The sequence below is a fragment of the Parasteatoda tepidariorum genome, chromosome 7, assembly GCF_982258835.1.
Source record: "Parasteatoda tepidariorum strain Cologne lab strain chromosome 7, Ptep-v5.0, whole genome shotgun sequence".
Taxonomy (NCBI): domain Eukaryota; kingdom Metazoa; phylum Arthropoda; class Arachnida; order Araneae; family Theridiidae; genus Parasteatoda; species Parasteatoda tepidariorum.
In genome coordinates this window covers 68,618,298-68,640,953 of record NC_141761.1, presented here as the reverse complement: position 1 = coordinate 68,640,953, position 22,656 = coordinate 68,618,298, and the positions used below count along the sequence as shown (strand labels likewise).

The 22,656-nt window shown below is 35.1% G+C and overlaps 5 protein-coding genes across 7 annotated transcripts in view; 2 read left to right on the top strand and 3 right to left on the bottom strand.

Moving 5' to 3' along the window:
• The window catches only part of LOC147807229 (fatty acid synthase-like), a 35,205-nt gene extending 34,871 nt beyond the window's left edge, over positions 1-334 (bottom strand). The window contains exon 1 of the mRNA XM_087168836.1: positions 222-334. The gene's annotated coding sequence lies outside the window, so the exon portion shown is untranslated. The remainder of the gene's footprint in view (positions 1-221) is intronic.
• Positions 222-22,656, bottom strand: part of LOC147807225 (fatty acid synthase-like) — a 40,263-nt gene continuing 17,828 nt past the window's right edge. The window contains exons 5-9 of one of the 3 annotated variants that reach the window (XM_087168015.1): positions 20,018-20,219; positions 18,598-18,720; positions 15,926-16,159; positions 8,188-8,627; positions 222-458 (exon numbers count right to left, since the gene is read on the bottom strand). In XM_087168015.1, coding sequence (XP_087024141.1) covers positions 20,155-20,219 — 65 coding nt within the window. In that variant the 3' untranslated portion in view covers positions 222-458; positions 8,188-8,627; positions 15,926-16,159; positions 18,598-18,720; positions 20,018-20,154. Of the gene's footprint in view, positions 459-7,916; positions 8,628-15,925; positions 16,160-18,597; positions 18,721-20,017; positions 20,220-22,656 lie in introns of those variants that run through there. The other 2 variants (XM_087168014.1, XM_087168016.1) reach the window with 2 other exon arrangements.
• Positions 4,221-6,704, top strand: LOC147807228 (uncharacterized). Its single transcript, XM_087168835.1, has one exon. The coding sequence runs from the start codon at positions 4,221-4,223 to the stop codon at positions 6,702-6,704; it is 2,484 nt and encodes an 827-aa protein (XP_087024961.1).
• Positions 6,879-7,832, top strand: LOC147807227 (uncharacterized). The gene has a single exon (XM_087168834.1). The coding sequence runs from the start codon at positions 6,879-6,881 to the stop codon at positions 7,830-7,832; it is 954 nt and encodes a 317-aa protein (XP_087024960.1).
• On the bottom strand, positions 12,959-14,218 carry LOC147807226 (protein GVQW3-like). Its single transcript, XM_087168668.1, has 2 exons — positions 13,307-14,218; positions 12,959-13,269 (listed from the first exon to the last, which is right to left on the bottom strand). The coding sequence occupies exons 1-2, from the start codon at positions 14,006-14,008 to the stop codon at positions 13,219-13,221; spliced, it is 753 nt and encodes a 250-aa protein (XP_087024794.1). The 5' UTR covers positions 14,009-14,218; the 3' UTR covers positions 12,959-13,218.

The window sequence follows — 22,656 nt, the reverse complement described above, 5'->3', positions numbered from 1 at the left end:
TGGAGTTGAATTGCGATTATTATAAACATCTAAAAGTTCCTTCAGACAATCAAACTAGTTTTGATGTTTTTCCGCGCTCGTGATTCGGCGAATTTCGATGGCTTTTACCACCCCTAACATATTTTCTATCTTTTTTTACTTCCTTTTCGTGAAAAATCCAAAAATATATGTAAATAATTGTTATTACAGAACACCCTATTTTAAATCAGTAACATCCTTACCTGTATAGCTGCGGTTGCGACAAATGCTGGTAGAATATTCCTATCTTGTTCCAGTAGATCTGAATCCGAACTAATTATTTCGAAGAGATCCAAACCATAAGGCTTTATAACTTCTGCACATTTCCTCATGGATGAAGCAAAAACATCGATTTCCATTAGTTGTTGGCTCATTCCCCTCCACTGTCCTCCCATGCCAGAATATAGAAACCATACTGGTCTTTGCTCCTCTATGCAGTGCTAAAACAGGAACATTTGATTCAGATCTTCGAAAATCTTAAGATCCCGCAGTGGACTGATCGCTAAGACACGGTTCCCAGCAGATCACCGAAGTCAAGCATCACTGGCTGCGGTCAGTGTGCGGGTGGGTGACCACTTGGATCAGTCTGCGCAGGGACCGATGGTGAGCGGTATTGGTCCTCGTTAAACTGTTCTACCGTGCAGGTCGTCGGGCTACCGAAGCGGGGGCGCCACCCCCTCTGCAGAGGATCAAAATTGAGATGGCATGTCTTCGGATCATCCTCAGGGATGTTTCCCAGACCTTCGCCAATAGCCCATTGTGCAGCTCTAGTGGGACGTAAATGAACTACTACCTAAAAATCTTATGGCTGCTTTTCAAAGGCTCTGCCGTAATATGAAATGAAGCTTTTTTGCGAATGATATGCTATTTTCATAACTGCTGTGAGTTTGCAGCTGTTACTCATAACTGTTAGGTCAAGTTTAACCTATCTATTACCAGCGCTCTCGAAGCTTATTCTGAAAATGGCGCACGACGTCAATTTGGACAAAAGACAAAGTTTAGTGAAAATGAAAAGCATTTGAGGCCTAATTTTTTAATACTTAACTTACTCGAATGCTACATTATCTGGAATAAAAAAAAAAGCAAAAAAACTGGGAATAAGGCAGTGATTTTGATAATTTTTATCTCAGTGGAAAATTGTCACCGAATTGACAATTTTTAAAAATCTTTAATAACTTTTAAAATATTTAAGCTATTTGTCCATTCTAAAGCCTAGATAATTCTTCGCGACAAGATGTTATATATAGTGTAAAATGATAACTTTGCTCTAAGTATAAAGCACTTAAACCGCGGTTTTTTTTATTTATTTTCCTTGGTGAAAGAGCTTCAAAAAACCTTGTTAATGAAGAATTGGGTACTTGCACTTCAAGAAGAAGAACTCCATACCCACACAAGTGACCTTTCACATCAGCTCTAGCTAATCTTTATGAGCAAAATGGCATATTAAAGTTGAACTAATTAGTTGAACTACATAAGTTAGAATGTTAATTCACGATATGCTTTTAAATACAGACTCTTATCGCACATCGAATTAGTTGAAATATAATTCTTACTCGTCTACTTCTTTTACTTAACTTAGATTTATTATTTGTTCATGTATTTTATTTTAAACGTGATATATTTTTGTTTTGTGCATCTGGCAACTTCAATGCATAACTAGTTTGCTTATGTTTCACATGGCTTCGTACCTGTCTTTGTGTTATATCTCTGCATAAATATATGGTGGTAGAATTGAAATCTTTGTGAAAGATTCCTTAGGAAAGAATTTAGAATGTGTCACTCAAGAGAATTGATACTTGACGGGCTTCGCTTACTCGTAATAGAGTGGAAAGAACAGTTGCTAACGTATACAAATGCTACGTTTCAACAACCAATCAGGATCGAGATATCCACACTACGTCACTTGCAGGTATCCCATTACAGGAAGAGATAAAAATATGGGACGAAACAACTTACGACACTTTCAAGTCTCTCGTTGAATTTGTGCTAAAACCGCTTCAAGTAGATAATGATAAAGGACTCATCTTTCAACTCATATCTTTTACCTTCGGCAATGAAACTGGTTTTGCACTTTCAGCTTCATCCTTCTGATTAGAGATTCATTAGATTTCGGTAGTTTAATATAAATTTGCTACCCTCATTGTTGTGACCCTGTATAATTTTTAGACTTTCTTTTTCACAAAAGCTCTAAGAATATACACTATGGACACTCATTACTGAACATGTATTAATTAACTTTATTTGACCCAAATCCTAACCTTATACAAAAAGTATGATATTTGTTCTGTTGCAGATGCTAACACTTAGTTTTTAAAAAAATAGCATTATTTACAAATTTGATAAAAACCTTACTGTTAATTCCCATTACACATATAGATGGCGCTGTAAGCGTAAATTGAATTTAATTGCAGAATTGAGTGCTGGAAGCAGCAGTGTATGTGTATGTGTAATGTGTAACGGGCTCACGAGCGAGTCTGTAATGCTGGTACAAAATAAATGAGTATAAAATTAATACAGTCCAATTGTGTGTGAGCTATTGATCTGACCAAACTGGTCAAATGGTCCTCAGAGAACGGAGGTGAGTTAAAACCTATGGATTAAAATACGAATTTCATCACTTAAAAGGTACGTACCAGTTTTGAAATTTGATTGAGATAAATTGTGCATTGACTTTATATAAATATAAACTATGTTTAAATGAGCGAAAAAAGAGGATTTAAGGCAAATTGCCATTGAGTTAGGTGAAAATGTTACTGAGACTATGACTATTATTGAGCTAACGAACTTAATAAAAAACAACGAAACTTTTGTTAAAGAGCCTGAACTTGCTACTGACATAGCAAATACTATAATTAATGATAGAAAAGCAGAAAAGGAATCGTTGTTACAGTTAATTTAAGTTTGAGAGAACAAAAGCAGAATTAGAACTTGCTAAACTGCGAAACGAAAACAAAACTGAGAACTCCGAACTCTAACAGTTAAAGTTCCTAGTAGACCTGAAGGTTGGAGTTATTTTTTCTCATCCTTAGAAAGGGCATTTAACTCTAAAAGCGTACCCGAGAAATACAAGGCAGAAATTCTTTTAAATTTACTAGGAGAAAAGGCCACAAACGTGATTACTTATATAAAAGATAACGAGTTAAATGATTATTCTAAAGTAAAATCAATCGTAATAAGAGAATTTGAGCCCACCCCTCAATCGTGTTTAGAACATTTCAAAAATACATTCCGACAACCAAACGAAACACACGTACAATACGCGTCTCGATTGATAACAAATTATGATTATTATTTGAAATTAAGGAAGGTGTCAGATTTCGAAACATTAAAAGAGTTAATCGTATCCGACAAAATCTATCAAACACTTGACAAAGATACCGCATACCATATAAGTATGAAACAGGGAGACGATTGGTTCAAACCCTCTCAATTATCGAAAGAGATCGATCTATACTACACATCGCGTGGGAAAAAAATTAGTCAATAGTTTAGAAAACGTAAAAATTCCCCACTCAAAAAATGCTTCGCGAGTATTCTTGTCAGATGCTAAAATTTCTAAATGTGTTTTATCGTGTAGTGAAAATCATCCATTATATAACTGCCCTGCTTATAAAAACTTATCCATAAACGATCGAGTAGAAGTTGTTAAAACTAATAAATTATGCTTTAATTGCTTAGGAAATAACCACAGAGTATCAAATTGCAAATCTAAGTATTCTTGCCTGAATTGTAAAAGGCGTCATCACGTGACTTTGCATTTCTCTCCTGAGAAAAAACCGTATGAGGCATCGGCGACTGCTAGTCGAAGCGTGCTTTCCCCCACCGCAGCTGAATTTATTACCAATCCTTGTAGAAGTGCGGAAGTTAATCAAAACAAAAACGAAGAATATTTTGCGGCTGCGAGTTTCGATTCGAATTCAATACAATCAAAATGTGTTTTGCTTAGTACGATTATTTGTTACATAAAAGATAATGTAAACAATTTAATTCCTTGCCGGGGTTTGCTTGATGTGGGTGCGAATTCGAATTTTATCAGCAAAAGATTATCTGATAGACTCAATTTAAAGAAAGAAAAAATAAATGCCTCAGTGTCAGGATTAAATGAATTGTCATTAGAAATAAAATCACGAGTGAGTACTACCATTACAAATGAGGAGGGAAATTTTAATTTAGATTTAAACTTTTTAGTTGTTCCAAGAATAATGGATTTTACCCCATCTAAACCAATTCAATGCAGTTTCCCAGAATTGAGAGATGTGAAATTGGCGGATTTAAGTTTTAACATGCCAGGTCCTATTGATATATTTATAGGCGCGGAACATTTTTATGAAATTATGAGGATAGGGCAAATACAACCCCCTAATACAAAGTTAATTTTACAAAATACGGTATTCGGTTACGTTGTAAGTGGGAGCATACCAACAAAAAATTATGATAGGGTTCACTGCGGATTAATAAAGGATAACACGGAATTAGAAAAGTCCATTAGTAGATTTTGGGAGCTAGAGTCCATTGGCATTAATGACGAGGATGAAAACAGCGACGAAAACGAAGCCCTAAAGAACTTTAATGACACGGTGAGCTTTAAAAACAAGCAGTACGAGGTAACCTTACCTTGGAAGAGGAACTGGCAGGAGTTAGATGATAATTTCAACATTGCAAAGAAGAGACTTGACTCCCTGATTAAAAGAATGAATCGTGATAATTCACTATACTTAGAATATTGCGAAACTTTAAAAATTTATTTGAGAGAAGGAATAATTGAGAGAGTATTGGATCATTCAAAACCAAACGATAAGCCTGTGTTTTACTTGCCCCATTTGATTGTCAATAAAAAGGAGAGGTTAACCACCAAAATGAGAATAGTGTTCGATGCTAGTGCACATGGAATCGGACAATTATCTCTGAATGATTGTTTGTTTCAAGGGGTTAATCTGAATCCAAATATCTTTTATCTTCTGATCCATTTTCGTTTAAATAGAATTGCATTTCTGGCTGATATCGAGAAAGCATTCCTCCAGATATCCTTGAATGATAGAGACAGAGACGCTGTGAGATTTCTTTTTGGAAAGGATCTAAAACATATAGAGATATACAGATTCAAGCGAGTAATATTTGGAGTGAATTCTAGCCCATTTTTGTTGGCAGCTACCATTAAAAAGCATATAGAAAAATACCGTAAAGAGTTTCCATCCACAGTACAAGTACTTGATGACTGTTTATACGTTAACGATTTGATAGCTGGAGAGGACAGTGAAGAAGCAGCCTTTGAAATTTCTAAAAGAGCGAAACAAATCATGGGAGATGCTGGAATGAACCTAAGAAAGTGGATTTCGAATGATGAAAATCTTATGAAAAAATTGAATGAAGAAAGATTTGATCTACTACACCCAGAGGACCTCGAAAGAAGTCTGCATCGAGTCCTAGGCCTTTCTTGGAATCCACTTAGTGACTTTATCACCGTGGAGATTGATAGCTTGCTTGAATTTCTTCAACAGGATAAAAATACCAAACGATTTTTGCTAATGGCTGCAGGAAGAATATTTGACCCTTTAGGTTTTTTCACTCCCTTCACCATCAGATTTAAATGTTTATTTCAAGTGATCTGGCAGAGGAAAATCACCTGGGATGAAGAGTTGCCACCCGACATTGCTAAAACGTGGAAGAAATGGTGTACAGAAGTTTCTCAACTAAAAGATCTTAAAATTCCTAGACATGTGATGAGTTCTACAGGTGATGAGAATTTATGTGTCGAAATCCACACATTTTCAGACGCCAGTATCAAGGGCTATGGAGCCGCCGTGTACATTAAAATACGAGTCAAAGATCAAATCATTACCAATCTTGTGTCTTCTAAAACCAGAGTTGCACCCTTAAAGAAGATTACACTACCGAGGATGGAACTCATGGGTGCTGTGCTAGCAGCAAAATTAGCTAAAGAGGTGAAGAAAGTAATCGACCGAAAACATCAATCAACAAGCTTTTTCTGGACTGATGCTAAAATCGTACTCTACTGGATTCAGAGTTCAACCAAACGATGGAAACCTTTTGTGGCGAACCGTGTAAAAGAGATTCAAGCCTTGACAGCCCAGACGTCATGGCACCACTGTCCTAGTAGAGACAATCCCGCTGACATGTTAAGCAGAGGTGTGACTGTTGACGTTCTTCTTGGCAGTGCAAAATGGTGGTCTGGTCCTGACTTCCTTAAAGAGAACATTCCTGACGCTTATGAGGAGCAAACTGTTCATGAAGAAGAGTACCAAGTTGAACTTAAAAAGAACTGTGATTCCCATTTAGTGACTTTAAGTTCTATAGATAATGCTTCCCTTTTTGAGAAAATTCTTACCTTATCTAACAATTATACTAAAATTATTCATGTATTGAGTTTTCTTTTCAGATTCATTTACAATTGTAAAAATCCAGATGCAAGAAAAATTGGTCCCTTGTTAGTAAGTGAATTAAATGCAGCTGAAATTTGGTTGTTAAAATGTTTACAACGAAGTGAGTTCCCAGAGGAAATCAAAAACTTGGAAAAAGGTAAGCCTGTTCCGAGGAACAGTAAGTTGTCTTCATTGTGTGTTTTTCTAGATGAAAATAAGCTGATGAGAGTTGGTGGTAGATTATCTCTGTCTGACTTGCCTGTTAATTCTAAGTTCCCCATCATTTTACCGGGTAAGAATTCTTAAACCACCATAATTTTGAGACATTGTCACTTAAAATATTTGCACTTGGGACCACAAGCATTATTATATCAAGTTCGACAAAAGTTCTGGCCTCTTAACGGTAGAAATAATTGTAGGAAAATTGTACATAGTTGTATCACATGTTTTAAAAACAAACCTGTTATGAGTAATCAAATAATGGCTGATCTACCAAAAGAGCGTACAAGACCTAATTATCCATTTAACATCACGGGAATTGATTTTTGTGGCCCATTTTCTATTAAGTTCAAAAACCAGAGAAAAGGGGTCACAAATAAGGTTTATGTTGCTGTTTATATTTGCTTGTGTACCAAGGCAATACACTTAGATTTTGTAACTGATTTAACTTCTCAATCGTTCATTGCCAGTCTAAAACGTTTTTTTGGGAGACGGGGCAAGTGTTCAAAAATTATGACCGATAATGCAAAAACATTTATCGGTGCTAACATTGAAATTAAGAAGTTAAGGAAATTGATAAATTGCCCAGATGAGACGTTAGCCAGTTATTTTACTAACGAAGGGATTGATTGGAAATTTATCCCACCAAGGTCACCAAACTTCGGGGGAATTTGGGAGGATGGTGTGAAGTCGTTTAAGTTCCACCTAAAAAGAGTAATTAGCAATCAAAATTTAACTTTAGAAGAATTCTTGACAATTTTGACTGAAATCGAAGGTGTTTTGAACTCCAGACCTCTCACTCCACTATCACCGGAGTTTGATGAATTTGAAACTCTATCACCAGGTCATTTCTTGATAGGTAGGCCCATCACCTCACTCGCTGAACCCCAACTAATAGATATAACTGAGAATAGGCTTTCTAACTGGCAAAAGATTAATAAGTATAGTCAGAGAATATGGAAGTTGTGGAAAAGGGATTACCTTAATAATTTACAGGAACGTAATAAATGTAAATTTGAAAAGAATAATGTAGAAATAGGAACCCTGTGTTTGATAAAGGAAGAGAATTTACCATCTACGCAATGGTTAGTAGGACGAATTGTTGAGGTGATGCCTGGCCGTGACACAAAAATAAGAGTAGTGAAGTTAAGTTTACCTAATGGCAAACAACTTCAAAGAAATATTCGTGACATTTGTATTCTTCCCATAGAGTAATTGTGCAAATAGAAAATTAGCTTTAGTCTTATATCTCAATGTCTGCTTTATGTCACAATGTTATTTGTATGATTCATATATATTTTTTTTTCTCTGTATAACATTATATTGCTGATTGTGTGAAATTTATTGCAATTTCAATCGTGGGGAGTGTTATTTCCCATTACACATATAGATGGCGCTGTAAGCGTAAATTGAATTTAATTGCAGAATTGAGTGCTGGAAGCAGCAGTGTATGTGTAATGTGTAACGGGCTCACGAGCGAGTCTGTAATGCTGGTACAAAATAAATGAGTATAAAATTAATACAGTCCAATTGTGTGTGAGCTATTGATCTGACCAAACTGGTCACTTACTTTAATGCTTGATGTTTCACTTTGACTCAAAATGTAACCCCTGTAAGGCTTAAGATGTGGGTGACAAAAAGATATCTTATTCAAGAGAGAGAAAAACTCATCTGGCAAGGCTGCATTGTCTTTGATGTAATCAACCAAGTATTGTACAGAACTTTCACAAGTTCCCGAAATGAGTGCTATTCGTGGAATTCGGGATCTTGAAATATATTTGGTTGGATATGTTTTACTGTTTTGCTTCAAAATAGTTTGTGAAATCGTTCCTCCAAGTCCAAACGAATTTATTACAATATAAGGGGACGTAAGTGGCGTAACTTCTGCTACCACTTTCATGGTTCCGTTAAGTAGTGGTTTTACATTTTGGTTGGGTTTCTTGAAATCATAATTTGGAGCAATATTCCCCTCTTCCATTGCTAAAATTGCTTTTATCACTCCACAAAGACCTGCAAGAAAACTTGACTTAAGAATTTCAAAATGTGCGAACAAATAAGTTTTCACAATAGGAGAAACTAAAATCACAATTAGGTTAGAGGCGTATAGTGACCATACTATGATGTTATTTCACTACCACCTCTGACCTGACTGTGAATTGACTATGGTACGATGGTAGATGTCATACAATTTTTTTCAATACAAAAGCATCTTTTTGATGCATTTATCTTCAATAAATACACAAGTGGGCGACCTTTGTGCTAAAATACAAACTAAATCAACGTTAAAGAGCACATAAATATTTATAAAATACAGACAGCTGTTTCGGATGCTCAAAGGGCAAACTTCATCAGTGCAACAGAAAGAAATGAGAGAAAACTTTTGTTCCTTGCTTCCTATTCGTCGTCATCCATTCCCCCTTCCCTCCTATTGGCCGTTGCTCCTAACCCTCTTGTGACGTCACCTTTCTATATATTTACCCTGCTTTCTCTCATTTCTTTCTGTTGCACTGATGAAGGTTGCCCTTTGAGCATCCGAAACAGCCGTCTTTTTTTATGAATATTTTGTGCTCTTTAACGTTGTTTGCTTTAGTTTTTAACTTCAATGTTTAAACGTTTTCGAGGTGAAAGTTTCAATGTTTTAATCTAAACCTCTTGAGAAGAAGTTTCACTCGTTTAATTACAACTTTTACTTTATGCACTGAAAACACCAACAGATGGAAAGCACCAGATATCCAGTTTGCATTGATTTTTACATTTCTGTTTGCATGAATAAACTCCTTTGTGTCAGGAAAAATAATTACCACGAAATTAGTCAAAGTTGAGGGTTTTTCATCCATTTTTACATTGGTACGGTGGGATTGATGTTGGGAGTAGCAAGTTCAAGGGAGAGTCACTATGCCTGCCTGTGATCAAAAATACTAAAAATGACTTAATACTAAAAATATATAACAATCAAAAATGCTAAAAAATAAAGAGTCTTGAAAATGAATAAATGTTATTGACATTCATTTGCGGTCTATATCTAACCGACCATTTCGAAGCAGGCGATATTGCATTTCACGCAACTGTCAGTAAATTTCACTGGTGCTATTACGCGGATTTTACTGTGGAAAAAAACGCGAGTAACTATATCTCGGCTGACACAACCGATAATATGACAAAATTGTGATTGTAATGTTCATTGTTAATGATAAAATTGAGAGAGAATTGGTTTATATACACAGTCCAGTCACATTAATGTGACCTACTTTTGACGTCAACGTGAAATAACCATCACAGAAGGCCAGCACATTACAGTGGAGTGTATATAAATGATGTCCTAGGGCATCGGAAAGCATTTCAATCGTTGGCGTAATGTAGAAACGTAGCGATTTCCGACGTTCAAAAGGACATGATTATTGGTTTTCGGGCCAAGTGTGGAAGCATTTCGGAAACGGCTGATTTTGTGAACTGTTCGCATGCCGCCGTGTTAAAAGTATACCGTGCATGGCAAAATGGCACTATCCAAAATCAGCGGCGTGGCACATGTGGTGCACCACGGGCTATAGATGACAGAGGCGAACGAAAGCTACGGAGATGCATTCGAACGAATAGACGTGCAACTGTTGAGCAACTGACCGCCCAGATGAACCAAGGGGCTACCAAGAGTAAACCTAGTGAGACTTTCTTCCTGCCCGTCTCGCAGCGGTCCGTTCTGCCAAAGGTGGTTATTCTGGCTTTTGACAGGTGGTCACACTAATGTGACTGGACTGTGTATATGGGACTGTGTGTATTCTTAACTTAAAAAAAAATCATTGTAGACAATATAAAGTGTAGACAATGGATGAAATTTAAACAGATTTTTTCTGCTTATGGTGGAGTGGTCTCACTTACAATAATGAAGTAATATATCCTTTAAAAAGCTAGGGACGTTTTTTAGTTGTTTGGATGACAATAATTTTCAAAAAGCACCAGGAAGCCATGGTGGCTTAAAGGTTACAGCATTTGCCTTCTAATGCGGAGAACTGGGTTCGAATCCCAGTCATGGCTGGTCGATACGAGTTCCACACCCGGCTCGCACCGATCATAGTGCTGACGTAAAATATCCTCACTGATAGACGGATCATGGGTTAGTATCCCCTTGCCGTCTGGATAACTGTGGGAGGTGTCAGTGGCTTTCCTCTCCATGTAAAGCAAATGCTGGTTAGTTTCATCAAAAAGTCCTCCACGAAGGCAAATTTCTCCCAATACTTATTTCTAGAGTTCCCCTGTCTTCTGGATAGGGTTCAAAGTTACAAGGCTTGGAAGTTCATAGGCGTAAATTCAAAATTTGGTCGGCTGTTCAACGACAGTGATAAAATAAAATGTAGGCAATATGGGGTCCACACCTCAATGTGTATCTCTTTTGAACAAGATGTTTTGCAATTTTGATATTTTCCATAAACCCTTATGCATATTATTTTGCAGAAGTAGCATATGACAATGACCATCATGCATATCACATGCTAGGTTTTGACCTATTCACAGTTACGTACTTTTTTTTTTACTCAAGGCTTTGTCCGCAAATCTATTTCACTATTTCGCAAAGAACAGTCTAATCATTCAACAAATTTCGAAAACTGATGTCACGGGCATAGGCGAGTTTTAGATTGATTAGTAAGCGAACTAAAACTTCCTCACAAAAGACGTTGTTTCGCTCACTGTACATGAATATCTGTAGCATTACCACGAAATTTCCTAATAACATCTATTTATGACATTTTTTATGAGAGATTGAAATGTACTTTGCGAAAGACTCTCGCAGAATGGGAATATTGCTAGCGATAGAAAAAAAGAAAAGCATAAATTCTTACGATGTGGAGCAACTTTTTATCAAAAGGGTTAATTTTCGATAAAGCATTTTCCTAAACCAGACTAATGGGCAATATGTTACTCTATCAAGGAGTAAATATTTTTAAATTCTAGCAATTTTTCGTCAATATTTTAAAATTCTGGAAGCAATTATCATTATTAATCACAGCGTGTAATATTATTATTTTTTCCTTAAATAGCTCTCATGTAGTAAGAAAAAGAGTATTGACAGTTAAAAAAATTTATTTTCAGACTTGCTAACAAAACTATCATTGCCGAAATATGTTCTAGTAGTTATTCAATAGAAAGTATGAATGAAATTACATCTAATATATAAATTTTTTTATAGCCGGGATATCTTAGTAAGTATGGTGAGCAAACCGCGAGTTCGAATCCAGCCGGTGGAAGAATGCTCGTGTATTAAATGGTGACAGGTGAACATTAAATCTGTCCAGGTCACTAAGTCCTCAGAGTTCCAATAACAAATCAATACCTCTGGCGATTCATGGTGGCTCAAAGGATAGAGCGTTCGCTTTCCAATGAGGTGAACCCTGTCCGAATCCCAGCGATGGCAGGCTGATTCAAATTCCGCCCCCGCCTCGCACCGAACACAGTGCTGACGTATAATATCCTCAGTGATAGACGGTGTATGGGTTAGAATTCCCTTGCCGTCAGGCTAACTGTGGGAGGGTTTCGCAGTTTTCTGCTCCGCAACACAAATGCGGGTTAGTTCCATCAAAAAGTCTTCCAGAAAGTCTCATTTGTCCCAATACTTGATCCAGGGGTTCCCTTGTCATCTGGATTGGGTTCGAAATTGCAAGGTTGTGGAGTTGAACATTAGTAGTCGCAAAATCAAAAAATTGGAGTGCTGTTCAATGACGGTTATAAATTACAAAATCGAATAAAGTACCTCTGAGGTTACTGAATTTGAAATTGATCATTTTTTGGTTCAGGTCAAAATTACGATCTGTGGATGAGTGTGAATGGATTTTCCCAGTAAAAACAATATGTATGTGGCTTAAATCGTATTCTTGGTCATAGATGGCGCCACTGAAGAAACAAGACTCTCTGCCTTGAATTCCCTTAGTATCCCTTAGCAGGCTTGCTAGTATTGGTAAGTTGCATAAGTAACAATAACATATAAATTTTAAATCTTAGTGACAGTGGTAACGTTAGTTTTAAAAAATTATAATATAAAGGACATGACAACTGATATTAACTGACCTCTTTTACATATCGGAAAAAAGTATACTTTCAATTCTTTTCATATTTATCATTCTTCGTGTATTCATGAAATACTTTAACTCGAGAAAATGTAAAGCTTTAAAGAAATGGAATAGTCTGAACTAATTATTGTAATTTGTTCCAGTGCTTAGATGTAGAAAAAAAAAAATATGTATATATATATATATATATATATATATATATATACGAGGTGTGATCAAAAAGTATCCGACTTTTATTCATAAAATAAACGTTTATTATGATATAATTATTTAATACAAATCCCCTTCAAAGTAGTCCCCTTGGGCTGCCACACACTTCTCACAACGCTTCTGCCACTGTTGAAAGCATCGCTGGAAGTCCTCCTTCGGTATGGCTCTCAGATGGTCTGTCGCATTCTGCATAATGTCTTCTCTGGTCTGAAATCTGGTCCCTTTTAGTGGCATTTTCAGCTTTGGGAAAAGCCAAAAATCGCAGGGAACCATGTCAGGAGAGTAGGGAGGTTGACGAACCACTGGTGTGCTGTGTTTTGCCAAGAAGTTCTGAATTAAATGGGAAGAATGTGCGGGAGCGTTATCATGATGGAGCTTCCAACTGCCTGTTGCCCACAGATCCGGTCGCTTGCGCCTCACTGCGTCACGAAGGCGACGCAGAACCTCTTGGTAGTACTCCTTGGTGATTGTAGTACCGTGTGGTGCGTACTCGTGATGTACTAAGCCACTGGAGTAAAAAAAGGCAGTTAGCATGACCTTGACATTGCTGCGAACTTGCCTTGCTTTTTTGGGCCTCGGGGATGAAGGATGCTTCCACTGTGTTGACTGGCCCTTGGTTTCTGGGTCATATCCATAAACCCATGACTCGTCACCTGTAATCACTGTGTTCATAAAGTCGGGATCACCGTTCACAGTTTCCAGCATGTCTTGTGCGATCTCCAGACGAAGGTTTTTTTGCTCAAATGTTAGCAGCTTTGGTACAAACTTTGCTGAGACTCTCCTGAGGCCCAAGTCGTCAGTCAAAATTGATTGAATGGAACCAAAACTAATACTCACCTCGTCCACAAGCTCTCTGATCGTGATTCGGCGGTTCTGCATCACCAGGTTCCTCACTTGATCAATGATGGCATCATTTTTCGATGTTGAGGGCCTCCCTGAGCGTGGTTCACTTTCAACTGATAAGCGGCCATCTTTGAAGCGGTTGTACCACTCCTTTATCTGTGTGGTGCCCATCGCTTTTCCATTTCCAAACACTTGTTTAATCTTGCGAATTGTTTCCACTTGCGAATCACCAAGATTAAAACAAAATTTTATGCAATAACGCTGTTCGACTTTTTCTGACATTTTAAAAAAAATAAAATCCGACGACACTCACTTGCACCTGTTCAATCATGAATGGCCTGACGCCGACTGACTTGTATTGGAGCTGTAGAAAAAAATGAGCATACGCACTAGGCATGCTCACAACCACACATCGAGCCCCGCCCCCATAGCTGCGTTTGTTTGACCAATAAAAATTAAGGTCGGATACTTTTTGATCATACCTCGTATATATATATATATATATATATATATATATATATATATATATATATATATATATATTGGCAGTGGCACTTCACCTTAAAAAAACATCAGTGTAGGGTATACCGAGCCACTTAAGGTTAAGTGCCACTGCCCGGTATACCCAACACTGATGTTTTTTAAGTTCAAGTGCCACTGCCCGGTATACATTTGCCCGGTATACCCTTCACTGATGTTTTTTAAGGTTAAGTGCCACTGCCCGGTATACATTTGCCCGATATACCATACACTGATGTTTTTTAAGGTCAAGTGCTATTACCCGGTATATATTTGCCCGATACTTGGTGTATACCGGGCAGTGGCACTTAACCTTAAAAAAACATCAGTGTAGGGTATACCGAGCAAATGTATACCGGGCAAATGTATCGCCCGATACTCCAAACACTGATGTTTCGAGACTGATGATGACATTTTCGAGACTTCGGTCGTTCACCGTAACATATATATATATATATATATATATATATATATATATATATATATATATATATATATATATATATATATATATATATACTACAATAGTGGAAGAAACACGACGCTTTCAGTTTTTAATATTTTCTTTAAATTTATAAAGAAATACTTAAGATTATTGAAATTATACTTCTTATGCGACTTCCAACAAGGTTGCGTTAAACGCTTAAAGCTACATTTTTATTGGCCGGGAAATCACGTGGTAGGATCCAGTTTTTCCCCATTCATTTCCATATTGTTTTGGTTCTCACTAGCATAAAAATAATAAAAGTCATAAAAGTACTGTTTTTCTATAAATATTTTTTTAGTTTGTTTTGATACACATATAATTTAATAGGGTAGTATTTTTTATTTTCAAATTTAGTGGATAATAATAGTAAAAAATGAGTGAAAACAATCCCACGGACAATGCGACGGATTTAAGGTTACGTCAAGATACGTCTCTTGTGAATATCAATTGATTGTTAGGTTTTCTCTTCTGAAATTGTATTATGACGCATTCACATACATTATTAATACAAATGCATTTTCCAGGGCGAAACGATGAAGCAACCACAAGCACTTACACTGGTTCAAGAGGTCGACGAGGGAAAAATGCACAATATTACCGTGATTACAGAGTACGGAAGCGAGCGGAGCAGGAAAAAGAGTCGTTGACTAGAACTAGTGATCCTTTACGACTGCTGATTTTTCTACAATTAACGTCGCAGGTTGCGAAGTTTAACTTCTTCCGCGCGGAGGGACTCCACGCACTATTTTTTTTGTAACTATTTCATGCAATTTTTCATACTTAGCAATAAGGTTTAAAACTTTTAGAGGTTTCAGGGACTGACAATACATTACGAAAGAAAACAAATACTTTTAAAGACTCTATGCCAGAAAATCAAATAATAAGCTTGTAACTTATACCGATTGCTTTGGTTGCTATTTGCAATAACTGCACAAAATTTCATAAACCTGGCTTAAATATTCATGGAGATTCAGACACTTTTATAAAAAATAAAAATTCTTATTTTTTTTTTTTTTATAATTTTAAAAATATCCAATAAAATTAAGCAAAATTTTTAATTAAGAAATAATAACACAAAATAAAATTATTGTTTTAGAACTTGAAGAAAAAAATTCGCTCCAAATTGCGCAAGATATGACTGTTCAAATCATACTGCTTTATTTTTTGGGAGCTAAGGATAAGTAAATACTTACCAGAGGATGCTTCAGTGTGACCGATATTACTTTTCACCGAGCCGACGTGAATGGGTTTTTTTCTGGTACTCGTACAGTAAACACTTTCTATAGCCATAAGCTCTATACGATCCCCTACTGCTGTACCAGTGCCATGTGCTTCAATGTAATTAACTTGATCGGGATGTAATCTAGCTGATTGCAATGCGTGCCTGTTGAGATATTCTTGCATTTTATGAGAGGGCGCACCTAATCCTAAAAAATGTTGTCAACTTTTAGTCTATTGTAATGCATGATGTAAAGTAAATAATTACACTACACAAACAAGAAGAAGAACAGCTCGGCAAATTTACTTTGAAATGAAATTTAGAATATTAGTACTAGAACCCTTTAAATATGATAGTATAATAGTACCCTTAAAGTACTTAAAGTACCCTAAGCGTTGTCGACTTTTAGTCTATTGCAATGCATGCAGCAAAGTAAATAATTACACTAACAAGAAGAAAGAACGGCTCGACAAATTTGCTTTGAAATGAAATTTAGAATGTTGGTACTAGTAAAATTATATTTTATTATTAAAATTATTTTTTACATCAAATTACTAAAATTAAATTTAAAATTGTGTGCGAAAAATTCTTCGATTCGCTTTAGAATTTTCCAAGTTATGGCTAAATATGCAGAGAGAAAAATAAGGAGGCAGGGACCAAATTTTCGACGGCACTGCTAATATTGGTACCATATCGCTGGTTCAAAGTTAAAACGACACTTCTGCACTCACTTCTCATTCAAATAACATTAGAAGTGAGTGCAGAAGTGTCGTTTTAACTTTGAACCAGCGATATTTTCCTAATTGAAGTTACCCCCTACATAAAGTCAAAATCCCGAAATCGCTGAAGAAAAAAAAATTTCATCTTTAGATGGAGATATGTTAATACGAAAGTGATGTGCCGTTAATTTTTGTTCTAGGTATGACAAAAATAGAATTATTTTCTCCTTTTTAATCCTTTTCCAGTTTTTTTTAATTAATTTATTGTTTTTTATTTTTTCAGTTTTGTCTTTCTTAGTCCAATTATGTGGTAAAAAAAAGAGATAAATTTTGTGCAAACTTCTATGTTGCAAAAACAGCATTTTAAAAATTTTAAACTTGTAATGTAACCTGTTGCAGTTTTTAAGCAAAATATAAATAGCTGCTGGGAAAGTTTTTTTAAAATTTCGATTGACCACAAATTCTATTCGGAAATAAGTTTTGCTTTAACTGCAATGAAAAATTTTTAAAACATATATTGTTATCAAGTAAAGGGCTTTAATGAAGATTTGAGTGCTATAGCTAGTCCAAACTGTGAAAATTTTAAGTGCTATTTACTATTCTCATACACGAAAGTTAGAAAACGAAACATAGTTGTGGTATGATCATGGGATCACCACAATGTTTACTTTTCCCAATACGTACTGGGCTGTCTCCAACAGGAGCGCCCTCTTCCTTGCCTTTGCAGGATCTCTAGGGCTCGACTCCTAGCTCGTCTTTAGAGATTCTTGCAACTGTTAAGGAGGGGACGCTATCTTTAGGAGATAGACCAGTATTCCCCGTGGAACTCTCAAGTGTGTTGCTGCTTCCTCTTTTTGAGTGGCGTTTTTGATTTCCCCCCCTGTGTGCTTCAAGTTCGTAATAATTCATATATAATTCTACTTTTTCAATTCCATAAATTCAACAAATTGCTAATAATCTATTTCGTAAATTTTAACTGCAGATGTCTCAAATATGCTGATTACATAAATTTAATATTTTACTCCCTGAAGCACACAGGGAGGACTCGACACGTGGACGTGTTGGAATTTTAATTGATATACTTGTCATGAACTCTTATTATGTTTAAACTTTGATTCCCGACGAAATAAAGAAAGGATAAGATATTGTTCATTGTTTCCTGTGAATCACTTAGCCATGCGGTCCCGTGAGATGTCTTCACCGAGTATAGTATAAGTTCCTGATCAGGAGATCAACCTTAGGTAAAGTCTTTTTTGCGCCACATCGTTAAGGAGCACCTGATGAAAAGTTTGGAACCTGGCGATCATTATTCTTCTCTCTCCACTATGTGGTCCCCCCCCGTGGCAATAGTGAATAAAACAACTATGTTCTATGACAGAATTCGACATACCTCAGCATGAACAGTGCTTATAACCAGATCTTTATAAACACCTCTTACACGTAAAACATAATGCATTTCAAGTTGGTTGAGTCGGTTCTGTCCTCATCTTCGTAACATACTTTGAAAATTGGAGGAAGCAGTGAGGAGATGAAAAACAATTAATTGAAATAACTTCAAGTTTCATCACGTAATCAAGCTGGCTTTGTTTTAATCTTGCCATTGATTTGATAGAGTTCTTGCGCGTTCATCTCCGATTATTTAATAGTTTGCATACTTTGACCTAATTCGTATTATTTTTTTTTATTTTCTTTGCTGCAAAGAATCTAAAAATATCAATTAAATTAAATTAAAACTATCAAAACTTTAGCTGAAAATCAACGACATATTCGGAAGATTCATAAACATCATACGCTATTGGAAATTACAAATAAGGTAGATAAAACATAGATATTAAGCTTATAAAAAATATTGATAAAATGCTGAAGTTAAATTTCGCTGCAATATTGATAAATTAAGTTTCATTTTATGTATCAAAGTTTTAATTACCTTCTTGCACAAAACCAGATGTAAAAAATGCAGAGGAAAGAACAGATGCATAAGCTCGTCTAGCTGTACAAGCTTTTTGCAAAAAGATAGCAACAACTGCATCACTTCTAACAATCCCATTAGCTAAAAGGAAGAAAAAATAAACAAGCAAAAATATTTGCAAGCGTGAATCCACTTCTTATGCATGCACTCAAAGTTTTCGTCATTTGAATTGAGTGAGCAAAAAATTATATTAATATTTTTTCTTGGATTAAGAAGTTCCGTTCTCTGCTCCTCACCATCGCCTCATTAACCCATAATTGCTCCTCATTTCTTTTTATTCAGGATAAATTTCAATAGAAATAATAAATCAAGAATAAATAATTCCCGATTGAAAATTTAATCATGCCTACAAATTGTTAGTTCTGAATTTATCTCGAATCAGACAAATCTAAAAAAAATAAACTGAAAAAAATTTAAAACTATTTTAGACCGAAAAGATTTAAAACTATTTTTCACTGAAAAGATTTAAAACTATTTTAGACAAAAAAAAATTAAAAATAACAAAATATTTCATATATTAAGTGTGGGCGTTATTTCTTAAACTTATTTTCTTTGCTGGGCAACGCACCATAACACAATATATATTTATATCAACATTAATATCAATTCAATTTACATAAAATAATTATCTGAATAAATTTTCAATCGTGACTACATATTGTTTGTTCTAAATTTTTCTCGAAACAGACAAATTTAAGAAAATTTCAGTGAAAAAAATAAATTCATAGCAAAAAAATCTAAAATTCTGAAAAATTTGTAATTAAAAGTTTGAATATAGGCTTATAATTGTTTTAAATTCAGAAGTTAAAATCAAAGCAAAATTTGACATTATTAATAATAAAAATAATAAACGGACTTCCAAATATTCGAGATGAAATAAAATCATATTTTCTTCAGGGGATAATAATTAAATTAAATCGATTTTTGTTAATATTTTAAATAATCCTATTTAAACTTTTCTTATAAGAAACTCATAACAATTGATACTCAGTTGAAATATAGAGAGGTTTGAAGATTCAAAATCTTTCCTAAATTTCAGTACTCTAGCAAAATGTTTTTTGAAAGAAAAATTAATAATAGAAAATTTGTGATATTTTTTTTATATAATGAAAACTTTCGTCTGTATTATATCAGTATAATGTCAAGCAGTTTTGGGTCTAATTTAATATCATTAGAGCTTTACATTTGGTTTTGAAAGTATTAATTAACCAAGGAAGTTTTTAAACGAATACATATTTCCTTTTCAGTTACTTGGAATCATTTATATAATAGTCCATTATGCTAGAATAGATAAATCTGAGATAATTAGGTATCACTTTTGCATAATTAAAGTCTGGCCATTTTGTATGATTACACAAATATAACTATTAACTCTTACCTCTCTCATCAAAGGGCTTACAAGTACACGTAGGAGAAAGTATACCATTCTTATTCATAAGAAAAATTATTTCTGGAGATAAGTTAACTTGGGAACTGTTAACAATTGCTCCATCGATTTCTCCTCTTTGTAATGCCTTATAGGCTGAATAAAATGCGGATAAGGAGGAAGAGCAAACCTGTGTCTTCTACTGCACTTGGACCTAAAACGCATTAAAAACTAACAATAAAATCATGTTATAAAGTAATAGGGTACTACAAACATAGGTAACTACGCAGCCTACATAACATCCCCATTTATATAGGGTAAACTAACCAGTAAAGGAACACCTTTGCCTTTTAAAAAATCATTTTAATTTCAAAATTCGTAATTTTAGTTAAATGACAGTGTCAGCATATTTGTTACTAATAGCAAATTATGCAAAAAAATTGTAGAGAACTTACATAATATTGTTTTAAAGTTTTGGAGGTTCAAATAACAAGTAGTAAAAAGACCAAGAGAAGGAACAGCTCCTACCAGTGAATGAACACCCAGTAAAGGAACACTTAATTTGGGTTATTTTTTAATGCTCTTTATGAATTTATAAGCCATACAAATATTTAAAAACAAGCCTATTCTTGAAATTACAGCATATAAATACTTGGAAAATGTTAACTTTTTTTTTTGTAATTATGAATTGAAAATTAAAGTGTCAACATATTAACACATACTGTTCATTCACTGGGAAATCTATGCCCAGTAAAGGAGCATGCCTGTTCCCTCACTGGTTATAGGTTGTTTTCCGTATTTTTAACATACTTTTGATGCGGAACATCACTGACGGTGCAAGAAACTAAAGTTTATATTTTATTTTCATTAACTTAGAAAAAAACCCAGTAAAGGAACACTTGTTCCTTCACTGGTTTTTCATCATTTGGTAATCCAGTAAATAAACACCCCCTTATCTCAGTACTTGCTTATGCTATGATGCTTGAAATAAATAAAACTTAACTTCAGTAACTATATTTTGAATTCTCTTTTTCACAGTGAGAAAAATAAATTCCACTTCAAATATATAAATACAAATACTCAGCTTATAATTTTCTCAAAGAAAAAAGGTGTTGCAGAGATAATAACAAATTCACAAATTTTTCCAGAGAAGTCTATTTGACCAGGTAATCCAAAACATTGCTAGATGACTTCCTATTGTTTGGCAGTAAGCTATTGTTACCAATCAATCTAAAGAAAAACTTTCAAATTCTTATTTTTAATCAATATATATGAAAGGTTCCTTCACTGGTTGGTTTACCCTATACAATATGCAACAAAATTATGAGACTACTCTGGTTTTCGTGACTTTTATTGCAAGTAATAGAAATTTTCCAAAATTAAATTAAGTAATAAAAAACAAAATATATGCATATTATTTTCAAGGTATATGGATAAATACAAATATTTTGTCAACAATATCAAAATTTTCCCCTCAAATATCTGTTAGAAAATTATAAGATTACCACAGGTAAAATGAGTCTGATAGAAACAATCAGAACACATAAAAAACAATCCTGCAAATGTTGCAAGCTCGTGGATGCTTGACGGAAAGTGAAAAAGAGAGAGACCGAGATTAACATAGCAAAGATGCATTGAGGAAGATCTTAGTAGAGCAGGATTATGGATGGGATGAAGCGCGTTGCCTGGTTAAAGAGAAGAGTGTGTGGCGAAAACGACTCGAGGTCTTATGCGCCAGTTCTGCAAGTAAGTACAGGTTAAAGGAAGTTTTTTTACAAAGCTCAAAGGATGTTGATCCCCTATTTTTCTGGATAACTTCAAAGACTCGATTTTTCATTGACTCAACCAAGTTTTCAAGCTAAGTTTTAGGTATTTTGTCCCATTTATTCATGATAACTACTTCTAGGTCATATATAGAATCATATTGCAGTTATTTGCATACACTTGTCTAGCCATGTCTGTAGAATTAAGATCAGGAATACAGCTTGGCGGGCTTAGAACCTCGTGTTTTTACTCTCTGAAAACAATTTTTAGTTGGTTGGGACACATGGCATGGCGTATTGTCTTGCTGAAATCTCCAGCCTCTTAGATGTGGACGAAAAGGTATAAGGGGTTGACAAAGTAATTGTTGATAACAAATAGAGTCCATTTTTCCAGAAATTCGCTACATGTCGCATTTACCACCATAGGCAAAAGCCCCCACACCATTTCCGACTCACCACCAATCTACCTACCGAAGAAATCGCGAAGTTCTGTTCTCATTCCAGTAGTGTTTATCACCGTAATTTCCTTATTTTGTTGGAAAAAATAATATTTTTCTAAGCAGCATCTCAGGTCACGACCACTTTTGCCCACTTCAACCTCTCTTGTTTAAGATGCTTTAGCAGTCTTTTCTTAGTCTTCGAAGAACAACATTTGAATTTGATTTCAAAGTGCACTAGACTGTTGTGTGGGGGTATCTACTTCTCTGCTGAGTTATTTTGCCAGTAAAGTTGCAAGTTTGAAAGGGTATCTATTGACCCGAACTGATAACTTACACTTCCTACCGAATCTTTCATATTTTTCATAAGGGCCGGGATAGCCTGGTTGGTAGGGCACTGGGCCCAAGTCCAAGAGTTCGTGGGTTCGATCCCCGAAGACTCCCCGTGTAG

Excerpts from the sequence above, each read along its gene's own strand:
- LOC147807228 (XM_087168835.1), top strand. The coding sequence starts at position 4,221 with ATGGATTTTACCCCATCTAAACCAATTCAATGCAGTTTCCCAGAATTG.
- LOC147807227 (XM_087168834.1), top strand. The coding sequence starts at position 6,879 with ATGGCTGATCTACCAAAAGAGCGTACAAGACCTAATTATCCATTTAAC.
- LOC147807226 (XM_087168668.1), bottom strand. The coding sequence starts at position 14,008 with ATGTCAGAAAAAGTCGAACAGCGTTATTGCATAAAATTTTGTTTTAAT. Across the intron at positions 13,270-13,306 it reads TTCTGCGTCGCCTTCGTGAC|GCAGTTGGAAGCTCCATCAT; the intron begins GCAGTGAGGCGC and ends TGTGGGCAACAG.